Source organism: Vigna radiata, chromosome 2, assembly GCF_000741045.1.
Source record: "Vigna radiata var. radiata cultivar VC1973A chromosome 2, Vradiata_ver6, whole genome shotgun sequence".
Taxonomy (NCBI): Eukaryota; Viridiplantae; Streptophyta; class Magnoliopsida; order Fabales; family Fabaceae; genus Vigna; species Vigna radiata.
In genome coordinates this window covers 7354381-7366830 of record NC_028352.1, presented here as the reverse complement: position 1 = coordinate 7366830, position 12450 = coordinate 7354381, and the positions used below count along the sequence as shown (strand labels likewise).

The 12450-nt window shown below is 32.2% G+C and overlaps 1 protein-coding gene across 1 annotated transcript; it reads right to left on the bottom strand.

Annotated features, from left to right (window-relative positions):
• Window positions 1–1918: 1918 nt before the first annotated feature.
• On the bottom strand, window positions 1919–7969 carry LOC106756209 (glucomannan 4-beta-mannosyltransferase 2). The gene is made up of 9 exons (XM_014638527.2): window positions 7266–7969; window positions 6932–7030; window positions 6462–6714; window positions 4836–4946; window positions 4529–4665; window positions 4287–4400; window positions 3996–4195; window positions 3684–3914; window positions 1919–2598 (listed from the first exon to the last, which is right to left on the bottom strand). The coding sequence occupies exons 1-9, from the start codon at window positions 7593–7595 to the stop codon at window positions 2445–2447; spliced, it is 1629 nt and encodes a 542-aa protein (XP_014494013.1). The 5' UTR covers window positions 7596–7969; the 3' UTR covers window positions 1919–2444.
• Window positions 7970–12450: the final 4481 nt, after the last annotated feature.

Below are 12450 nucleotides of genomic sequence, written 5' to 3'. Positions count from 1 at the left end.
TTTTATTTTAATTTAGTAACCAAAATATAAATAAAACCTTAAATCAACATAACCTCATTAAACATACTTAAATTAATATTGTAAACAGGCAGAAATATTAAGGAATCTCTGGTGGTCCAAAAAGCATATACAGCCACTTAATATTATTAGAAAATCCAAAGTAGAAAAGTAATTATCAATGACCACAGATATAAATATTTGAAATAAAAAATCAGTGCAGTACTACAATATTAATAATATTGTTTAGCTAAGTGTGTTTATTTGTTTGTTGCCCAATTATTGATTAGGTCATTATTTTTGGTGTAATTTAAAACTATTGGATTGTTCATTTATTTTGTTTGAGCTTGAACACAAGAGTTTCAAATTTTTTCTACTATAGTCAAAATTTTCACAATTCTTTTTGGAAGAAATATGGTTTGATTTCATCATGCATATCATGAAAGAACAAAATGCAGCTGTTACTTTCACCTTTGTTTTATATCATAGGCTTTTGAGAAAAATCCTACATTGAAAGTATCTATTTTCTTTTTTTAAAAAAAGAAACCATTCTCACATACCTTTTAAACTAAAGGTAAAAATTAAGTTCACCCCTTTCAATTATCTTTGATAAAAAAATACGTTTCTCAGTTAACATTGAAGCAAAAATGTGTTAAACAGTGTAAACAATCCAAATGCTATAATGAAACGTACTTGAAACAGTAAATAAAATTAAAAAAAATTGGTAAAAAAGACTAAAACCAGAGTTTTATAAAGTTGAAAGACTAAATTGTATCTTAGTTTAAAAGAGGGATTAAAACCAAAATCGCCTAAAAAAAAAATCCAAAGAAGTATGATCTTAGTAAAATCATGGTTTTATTGGTGTGTGTTTATTTTTTTTACCGTTTTAAATTAAAGACAATGTCAATATATTTATATAAACTAAACTTATCTCATTCTGATTTTCTGAAAAATTCAAAGAACATGGTGTTCTTAGTAACATGATGAAGCAATATTAAGAAAGAGTTATAATTGAGCTATTTGCATTAAGACAACTGGTTTGAGAATATTAGTCAGTTGAAGCAGAGTGAAAAAAATTATGGTTTTAGAGAAGAGAACAAACAGCACATGCACAACTGCATTTGATTTCTTATCCTAATGTTTGTTTCTATAAAAGTTGAAAGATATTATCAAAAATTGCAATATGGCATCCCATGCTTTTCCCTCATAGCATGACATGTATTAAAATAAGTGTAAAGGAAAGACTGAAAAAAACAAAAGATCTCCTTTTTTCTGAACTATTGAAAATGATTGAAAGAGCTATCTGAAAATTTTGCAATTATTTGTTTTCTTGTCGGAAAGTTAAGTAATCAAATATGATATAGATTTTGAACCATAAATGAAAAATAAATAAATAAACATGAAGGTGTGAGTGAATAATAATATGCATTAGAGGTTAATCAAAAGGTGTCGGTAGGAGAAAGCTATAGTGACTAGGGAATATTCGCATTCTTTGCAACCAAGTTTCTTATTTTTCAGAAAGGTGAATAAATAATTTTTTTAAGAAAATTATTTTAATTTTTACTGAAATTTATCAAAAATTGCAACTTTTTGCACCCCACTTTTCATTTAAGTGGTCACTCTTTTGATTTTGAAATTTTGAATAAAAAGGAATAAGAATTTGTTTAAAATTTGACACAAATTCAAAAGGGTACATATTCTTTCAAGTTTATAACTTTTGAGAAGTTAAAATAGACTTGAGATTCAACCCAATTATGATGGAACAATATGATTAAAAAAAGTGTTATTTTAAAAGGAAAACAAACTGCTTATTGTAATAAATAGGAGAAAAATCATTGGTAAAACATTAAAGAATATGAGTTTATTTTTACTCTATGGTTGTCCACACAAACAAAATGTGAAAGAAAGTAGCAAATGATTGGATGTATGGTAAATAGAATTCATTCCTTGGGGAAAAAAAATGACAAATAACATGAATTAGAAGTGCATTTTAATCCACCACATTATTTGGCTCAGACTAAGCAAACCTAATAAATAAAAAGACTCACGAAAAATATATAACTATAAGATCTCACAAAACAATCTATGCAAACAAAATCACACTGTCTACTTATGATGTCTAAGGCTCTAACTTAAGAACTTTTTGGTACATCTTCATAATAGCTGTCCTTAAGCCTGTGAGATGCAATTCTAGTAATAACAGCACTTTGCCTGTGATTTTTGTATCTTCTTGATGGATGGCAATGGACTTTTAATTTGTTTTCAAAGTTGAAAATGATTTGCTCTAAACTAGCTGTAGTGTAGATGCTTTGGCACAGCTTTTGTTGGTTGAAGAAATCAGCCCCCCATGATGTATTTTTTTGAGGAGAAACTAGAAAAATATGGACACAACATTGATTGATGAAACTTAGTATTTTTTTTTTTTTCAGAATTTGGCTCATTGAGCTTTACACAATGGTGCCAACATAGCCAAATCCTACAATTGAGAATGTTATGGTCTGAAGGAAGAGGTAGATGAAGTAGTTGTGCTTCCCATGCACAAAATCATAGCAACCACATACAAAGAGGAATGCAGCAAATCCCAGCTCCAGTAAGTTAAGTCTGTTCATGTTCAAACAACAAAACAAATCATAATTAGAGGCCTAATAATAATATCACAACTTCTAAGAGCTTTTAAGTACATTAATTTGGTACTTCTCAAGTTCTCAATAATGTAAAGTATGATGATTTGCCTTAGACATTCTGAATTGGCATTAATAAAGTGAGATAATAATAATAGAGTAGAAAAGTGGGACATAACTTCTCCTTTATTACTACCTATTTTTCAGTTTATGCTAAAATTATTTGTTCATGTATGGGTTTTCTGAGATCCAGACAAGGGCATGTGATTTTCTAAATGCTTCTGTCATATTCATGTGCATGTGACAAACGTTTTGATTAGTGTGGCATGACAGAAATTTTTTGAGAATCTTTTATGTTACAATGAAGAATAAATAGAAATAATAGATTACAGACAATGAAAAAAGGAAAAAGGGAAGAAGAAAAAAGAATGAGAACTTCAAAATATATATGTTATTCTGATATGGGTTTGATGATATTACTAAGTAAATAGACTATGATAATATAAAGGATAGTATGTGCAGTTTTGTGCAAAGAGAGAACAAAACAGCATTACAGTAAAGGATTATCTGTCTTTGTTATTTGAAAACATATATAAAAACCACCAACAAGTAGTTTATTAAAGGAGACTATGATTAACAAATTAAAAACAAACTGTTTAACTCCTAAAAAATAGGAAAAACAGCAGTCCTAAACTGTTTTTTTATAAGATCTTGACAAGGGCATGTGGTTTTCTAAATTCTTCTGTCATATTCATGTGCATGTGACAGAAACGTTTTGATTAGGGTGGCATGGCATGATGCTGTTGATTTTAAAGACTAAAGTGGACTTAAAAAAATTTCATATAAATGTTTACCTACCCAAAGAGAATCTTAACTGTTACAATGAAGAATATCTAGAAACTATTCACTAATAAGTAGGAACCTATGGAATTATTTCCTTGCAATCATTAAATTATTGGCCACACACAGTCAAAAACCCATCTGCATTATGCCAGTGAGTGTGTGTGTGCATGATTGGCACTCACAAATTCACAATGGAGATGTGGACAAAACTCAGAAACTGACCTTTCAACAAATTTGGATCGAGTCTTTTTGGGTGCCTTGGTGGCAACATTCTTCTTGGCAGCATCTCCTGATTTATTCTTGTTATTGCTGTTGACAGAATCACCAAGTTTTTCAGTCACAACCCATTCATTAGCTCTCCCATACTCTAAGAGACCTATAAATGTTGCCTTTGTACGGTGCAAAGACATCACATTCTCAAAGAGGATCCAATAGAACAGAAGGTGAATAGACCTGCCAAAGTTGCACACAATTTTTAGAACAAATTTTGAAGTCTGCAACATCATCAATGGTAAAAACAGATCAAAAACATACCTTGGTGTTCCTACTGAATTGAGAATGGTTATGACGGAAGGAATATAAACAGCTCCCCATATGGGAACGTGAACCTCAGGGACCAAGATTGTGAGAGGAATCACAACACAGTAGAAGAAGAAAGTGACCATGTGAGCTATGATTTTTCGAACAAAGAAGAAGCTGTATATAACGTACACTTTCTTCCAGAATCTAACTTTCTGCAGAAATGTTTAAACATCAGAACACAGAAAGAAACAATTACATTGTCTCTTACATCAGAACATACAGAATAAAACAAAAAGGACTCACCTTGTTCCTTACTATCTCCATAACCATTTTGCGGAACAAATTTGCAGGACCACAAGACCATCTGTGCTGCTGGAATCTAAAGGCTCTCAAAGTACTTGGAAGCTCACTTTTTGCCTATATAAAGTGTCATTACAAAAAGGGTACAATTATTTAGTATAAGAAAATACAAATCATAATTCATACAACTCCATAGTGCAAAATATTAATTGTTCATTTTGGAAGTAGATGGAACATTGATTCACCTGGAGGTCTCCGAGGTACAAAAATTTCCATCCCCTAAGACTAGCACGAACAGCAAGATCCATATCTTCCACTGTTGTTCTGTCTTTCCACCCTCCAGCTTCATTAATAGCAGCTATTCTCCAAATACCAGCAGTTCCTGCATTAAGGTCCAAAATCAGAAACTTTTCCAGTAAAAGAACATCATGCTACAACAACCTATGAATCACCTATGCTATGACCATGTACTACTGTGTAACACATGTGTCACTGAAGTAGGTAAGGTCAACATGTCTGGAAGAGTAGAAAGTAAGAAGTTAAACGAATTACCGTTGAAACCAAAGAAAGCATGAGTGGCTGACCCAACTTCTTGCTCTACAGTGAAATGGTAATCCAGGGACATCTCTTGCATTCTTGTCAACAAACACTCGTCAGCATTCACTGTAAAAAAAAAATAAAAAATTACCCAGTTAGTAAAACATGTTCCAGATGCAAACTTTATAGTTAAAAGGTGAAAATGATTATATGGGTATCATTAACAACTTAAAAATTTGAGAACCAACCATTAAAAGGGTTAAAAGAAGGATTTTGACTTGTGATCATACTATTTTACTTTGCTACATAATTAACTTTTTCACATGTCACAGAATACAACAACAAAGCAAAAGTCAGCATTGGCCCCACACTTGCACATGTCATCACAACATTCATTTTTTTTTTCTCCAAACAAATGTTGCTCAAATTAATTTAATTCCAGAATGTGAGTGGAGTTATAGAATTTTAATAAACCAACACTAATTCTTTTGCATACTATATGAACAATATTGTCCTATTATATAATTCAACTAATACATATATATATATATATATATATATATATATATATATATATATATAAATTGTACCTAACTAATATTATTATTTAATTTGATTAATGTTATGAGTTTGGGTGATGTAATAGGGGAATTTGAGAAGTGTCGGCAAGGGGAGTAAGGTCCACTACAAGGCACATGGTACTCTACTCACTGTTATTTTTTATTTTTTTTTATTTTTTTATCTAAACCCAAAAAATTCTGCAAAGGCACGTGGGAAGTGGGTTCGCTGGATTGGGAACTTTGAAGTTTGGATGGATGCTGAAAATGACAATTTTACCCTCTCTCACCATGTTCTATGTTCTTCCCCAAATGGTTGCCCCTAAAGTCATGAAAAAAAAAAATGTGTCAGGCTGTGTGGGTCCCTCTATGAACCCCACAAAAAGAAAGATAAATTTAATACCACTTTTGTAACTTATTCACAGCAAGATGTTCCAAGTTTTTAACCCCATCATCAACCTTTTGTAAGATGTGGAAAGATACTACTACTACTCCCACAACACCAAGAGTTCATCCACTTAATTTTACCCAATTGCCCCCATTAAAACACTAACTGCCTTTCTCAAAACTTCAGAAACAGAACATAACCTTACACAAACCGACCCTGATGTTGTCGGAGGTATGTAAATTTCAACTTATAAATTAACTAGGCTTAAAATCTAATCTTATCACAATCTCACTATTATTATTATTATTATTATATCATTAACGATGAAAGGTTAGATTTTTGTGAGCTGGCAGCGAGAGTAAATGAAGAAAGAGTGAAGCTTTTTATTTGTTTGTTCTTGACACTCTGTTTCACTTGTTCTGTTACTGTTGTGAATGGGGACATGATCCCGAAGGAGACAACCTTCACAGTGCCTCGCTGGTGGCCCCCACCCGTGATTGAAGGGTTTGTTTTGTGGGCTAACGGGTCAAACCGGGACAAAGGGGAAAGTGAAAGTCCACATAATAAATATTAATAATTTTCTTAAATGCCACCGACACTAAAGGAGTTGTTGTGTTAATAAAGAAAAACAATGTAATAAAGTAAATGTAATAAGAATGGGTGAAATATAATATATATATATATTTATTTATTTACCAAATCTCCAACGAGCTTGAACAAGAGCAATGTCGGGGTTGCCCACCAAGAAAGGAATGGAACGTCTGAGAAAATCTGGTTCTGGACGAAAATCAGCATCAAAAATTGCCACGTACTCGCAATGTTTCACATAGCTACGTTTTAGACCTTCTTTTAGAGCACCAGCTTTGTATCCTCCTCGAGTCTCTCTGATTTGGTATGTTATGTTTATCCCTTTGCTTGCCCATCTCTGGCATTCCATCTCCACCATTTGCTGCAATACACAGATTCAATCAATTCATACACCAAACTCCACAAATCATAAATGCATTACCAACATTATACTCCAATCAAACATCATACCAATATTAATATAATAATAATAATACTAGTAATAATGCACAAGCACAGTTACATAAATCTTTCACATGAAAATTAAACCAAAAAAAAAAAAAACTGTATAATAATAGTTAATAATAAATAAATAAAACCTTGATGGCAGGGTCAGTTGAATCGTCGAGCACTTGAATCACAAGACGATCCGCGGGCCATGAGAGATTACAGGCTGCTCCAATTGACACCTTGTACACCTGACCCAATAATTAACAAACCCAATAAAATCATACATGTTAGTACAGACACTAGAATCGAAGTTATGATAAATCTAGATACACAGGACATTATAACAGTATAATACTCAATCATTTATATACACTGTTTTAATTATACAATTCTCCAATGTGGGATCTTGAAACGTGTATGTGTATGGAGGATGAGATTTTGCAGAAGTGAGAGAGAAAGGGGGAAGGAGAGAATCTTGCAGACCTCTTTTTCGTTGAACATGGGAATCTGAACAAGGACGACGGGGAAGTTGGTGTTGCCGAGTTCCTCGTCTTCTTGGAGGGGTTCGAACTTGTAGCGTTGGTGGGGTTTCTTCCAGAAGAGTTTGACGAGGATGATGACAATGCCCATGTAAACCCTCTCCATGAAGAGCATGAGGGCCATGGCGAGGCAAATGTACACCGCCAAGTTGAGCAGCGGCACGATGAGCGGCGCCTTTATGACCTCCCAGACCATCCTCATCTGTGCCGTGACGTCGAAATTGACGCCCTGGATTGACTCCGGGATGAAGAACTTTGGCTCTGAATCAACCATTCTGGTGAGAGAAAGTGAGAAGAAAAAGTTGAAGGAATGAAAGTTTTAGAGGATGTGTGAAGGTGTGAGCTTTTTGTATGGCGTTGAAATGGAAATAAAAATCTGCAATGCCCTTGTTGGGAATGACACTTATGTTGCAGATCTCTCTCTCCCAAACATGGAAAAAACTTTCTCTCTGCTTTCTCTTCTGTCTCTCACAATTTATGCCTATCAATGCTTCTCTTCTCTATAACCTTTCTATCACAGTGTTACCGACACAGGAGAATAGAGGCATTCTGGACAGAGAAAGTGAGTGAGAGAAAGAAACAGAGAAAATAGAGAGAGAAAGAGAGAGAGTGTGTGTGTGTCTGTGAGGGGCAATAGATACAGAGATAAAGGGGTCCTTTATAGTCATGTTTTGGTGATAGATTTTCCTCCTACACGTTTTTCTTCTTATATTTATATTATTATTATTATTATTATTATTACTATTATTTATTAATTTATTTATTTATTTTGTCTCTCTGATCTAAATTCTGATCTCACTCTCTCTTCACTGTCACTTAATGTTGTCTTTTTGTTTAGTAGAAAATGATGTTACCTTAGCTAAAGTTATTTATGCAGGTTTAGTGTTTAATCAGTGTTTTTTCTCTTGCTTTGATTACTATGCTTCCAAAGGTAACACTTTTTCTTTTTCTGATTGGTATTAAAAGTTTTTCATTTTTAAATTATGGTAAAAAACGATTTTCCCAATTAAAACGATCAAGAGAATTTTCAAATTTAATACTTACCTTTCCATTGTTTTCATCTATGCAAGAACACCATGAACAAACAGAGTTTTTTTTGGATAATAAATAAATAACAATCACTTACATGTTATCTGTTTACAGTGATTTTTTCTTGAATTTAAGCATATATATTTTATAAAATTAATTATTGAATTTTGGATAAAAATGGTGATTGGTGGTGTACTAATGTAAAAGAAGGAAAGTTTTCATTTTTCCTTTTGTTTTTGTTACTCAAAAATATGAATGTATTGATTATTATTTGTCTTTGCCAAAACCTGAGATTATTTTTAATACATTTATTTACAACGTTGTTTAGTAAAATTTGTCACAATGCTTACATTATTAACATTACTTGAAAGATATATCTTTTATTAGAAAAAAAATTACAGAAATAATGTTTTATTTATTGATATGAGATCGGTTACAAAACTTATAAAGTCAAGTTTAATATTCATTTTAATGATATTAAAGTGAATTTTGGTAGAGGGTTGAATTGGTGTGACATTATAAGAATCACAAAATTAACATGAATACTTTATTTAAATTATTTATATATCTAAAAAATTAAGAAATAATTATAGTAATTAATAGTCGTTTATGTTTGTCGTATAATAATTTATTTAAGTTTTAATGAGCATTTATTATATTTAATAAATTTTGTTCCATTCCATTATTGCAGTTTTGGATTTATAGTAATTAATTAGGATTAGTATATATTTTTATTTGAAAAATAATCGAATTTCACTTTTTTTTAATTGTTTTTTCTAAATTATGAAATGGAATATGAGCTCTTACTGAGCTATATAGATCCACCTCATAAGCCCTGGGCACAATTGACCCTGCAGATTTTTTTCACACTCATATATTCAATAAATTTTAGTTTATTCCATAAAAAAAATTAATGTTATTCCCATGAGACCTTTTGTTAAAGGATGGTAAAAAGTAATGAGAAAATTATTATTTTTTAGTTTAATTATACAAATAGTCTCTATTTTTTTTTTTACATTTTTTAAATATGTTTTTAATTTTTTTTTTCTTTTAATTGGATCAAATTTTAGAAAAACTGAAACAATTATATAGTTAGTTTCACACTAAATTATTAAAGAGAGTTTCATATGTTAGTTGTGATTTTTTTAATTTTATAAATATTTTTTTCTTTAACTCTTATAGTTATTTTTTAAAGAACATAGTTAAGATTTATATAATTAACTAAATATAAATATAGATAAATTTAATATTGTTAAAAATCTTAAATAAAAATATCAATTTTAATAAAACTATTTGTAAGATTTATATATAAATTAAATTTTGTTTGAATTTTGGAAAGAACAAATTACTTAATTTTTAAGAAAGTTATGATTAAATTGAGACAAAATAAAAATATAAATACAAAATTAAGAAAAAATAAAAATACAGAAACCAAATTGAAACTAATACAATGCCACGTGACTTGACAATGACACGTGACATTGACACTATTCACAGTAGTAAGGTGGTTAAGATCTTACTTTTATAGCTATCAACCAGATGTCCGAATTGACACTAATTTCAATGATCTTGAGAAAGATAGACCTACTAACCGAATGACCAATTGAGCTATGTAGCAATCGAAGTTCGACCTTCATTTTGAACTACGAGGCTCGATCAGAGGCCAACACTTGTCAAATTTTGCGTTGAACTACATAGTCAAGGTGACCATCCAAATCAAACATGAAAAATTCATGTTGACAGATCGTTTGATAAGAAGGGCGAAGAAGTAGAAATTGTGTTGGAAGAGTCGAACGGTACTAAAATAGAACATTCCATGGGGTTCAAGTTTAATATACCCAACAACCATGCAGAAAATGAGGCCTTGATAGTCGACCTAGCATTAGTAAATGAAATGGGATTAGGTAGAGTTGAATACAAGTTTGACACCTAGCTTGTTGCAATCTTGATGAAAAAAACTTTTTAAGTGAAGGATGACTAGTGCCTCAAATATCATCACAAGGCTAATCAACTAATAAAAGACTTTGAAGTAGTTGACATCCAACATATACCCCGAATAGAGAATACTAGAGCCGATGTATTGTCTAAATTAGCAAGTGACAAAGAAAAAAGGAAGTTATCTATAGTAATAAGACAAGTGCTAACAAAGCCTATTATGGGATGCATGTCTACATCGACAACCAAGCAAGAAGACTGAAGGGAGAGGATTAAATCACTGATGAAAGATCAGGATGAAGGTAAGAGAATAAGCATTTCAGACACAACGAAGATTATACAATTTGTTTTCATTGAGGAAGAAGCTTGTTACATGTTAGATGAGTTGCACAATGGCATTTGTGGTCCCACATCGGACGGAGAACCCTTGAAGCCCGAGCCTTGCGAGCTGCCTATTATTAACCAACTATGGAAGCATATTGCAAGACCTTTGTTGAGAAGTGTAAAACGTGTCAAGAACATGACAATAATGTTAAATTGTCTCATTATAAATGCATAACATATCCTCGCCTTGGTTGTTCGTCCAATGAGGAATGGACATTGTTGGATCTTTCCCAGTCTGTCATCCTTGAAAGAAATTCATGCTCGTTGCCATAAACTACTTCACCAAGTGAGTAGAAAGAGAAGCTTTGGCAACCATCACCGTTCGACAAGTGGGACGTTTGCATTGTAAAACACCATTTGTCATTTTGGTCATCCTCATATGGTCATTAGTAATAATAGCCAAGAGTTTATCGACAAGAAGTTGGTGAAGTTCTACAAAAACTTAGCATAAAACATGTCACTTGTTCGATGCAACATCCTTAGACGAACGATCAAGCAGAGGTCATGAATAAGACTATAGTGGTTGAGCTTAAATGAAACTTAGGATGAGCAAAAGAAGCCTGGGTGGATGAGTTTCCTGAAATTCTCTAAGCTTATCAATGTTCATCGCATAGTACCGTTAGAGGGACTTCATTCAACCAAAGGTATGGTATTGACGTGATGCTACCGTGGAGGATGGTGAACCTTCTCTTAGAAGTCTGGTACAAAATATGAGCCTAACGAAAAACATTTAAAAGCAAAGTTAGAGAGCATAAAAGAACGAAGGGAAGTAGTGGTCGTCTGGGCAGAAACATGCAGGAGAATGATATCAAGGAAGTACAACAACAAATTCAAGTCTTGAAGTTTCAACGAAGGAAACCTTGTTTGGAGGAAGACAAACAAAGCTCGAAAGAAACCAACACATGGCAAGCTTACACCGAATTGAAAAGTACCCTTCAGGAAGACTTCAAGAATGGAGCTTGTTGTTTTGAATACCTAAATGACAATAATGTGCCAAACACTTGGAATGCTTCTCATTTAAAGTTCTATTTCAATTAAGAATTGTAATCTTTTATTGGCATATTATTTCTTACCACAATCATTTTTTCCTAAGGAGGATTTTGGCTTAAGATGTTTAAATGAGGCGTCTGAAGGAAGCAATAAAATTATATTAAAGCCATTATGTGAAAACTGAGCATGTTAACTCTAAACAACTACAAATGAGTTCTAAAATGAACCCATGCCGAAATAAGGTTTAAACGAATGGTTAAAGACGAGTTCTAAGAACCCCTACCATATATTGTATGAACAATTATCGGTTAATGAACAATGTTGTAAAGAACCCTAGCCAAACAATCTAATTGTAAACAATTAAGGAAGAGTTTTGTTAACAGAGCCACTACCGAACGACCAAGGAAGAGTTATGGAAATAGAACCCCTTCTAAACGCGTTATTCGTAACAACTTAAAAAATGGTTAAAGACGAGTTCCGAAGAGCCACTACCACGTGTAACCTTGAATGGTTCATTATTGAATGTAAATTATTAAGGGAAAGTTCCAAAGAACTCCTATCGTGTAATGCAATCATTAATCTTTATCGTTCGGGTAGATTAAAAGTAGTAACGTGTATCATGTAATCAACAATAAAAATTGAGAGAAGAAAGAATCGGTCGAATTATCGTGAAATAAATTTCATTGAAGTAAATGGAGTATGGTCTTTACAAAAGACCGACATACCTATATCATTAATAGAAGGTAAAAAAAAACTCCTCTAGGCCAAAAAATATTACAAATCCTAAGAGT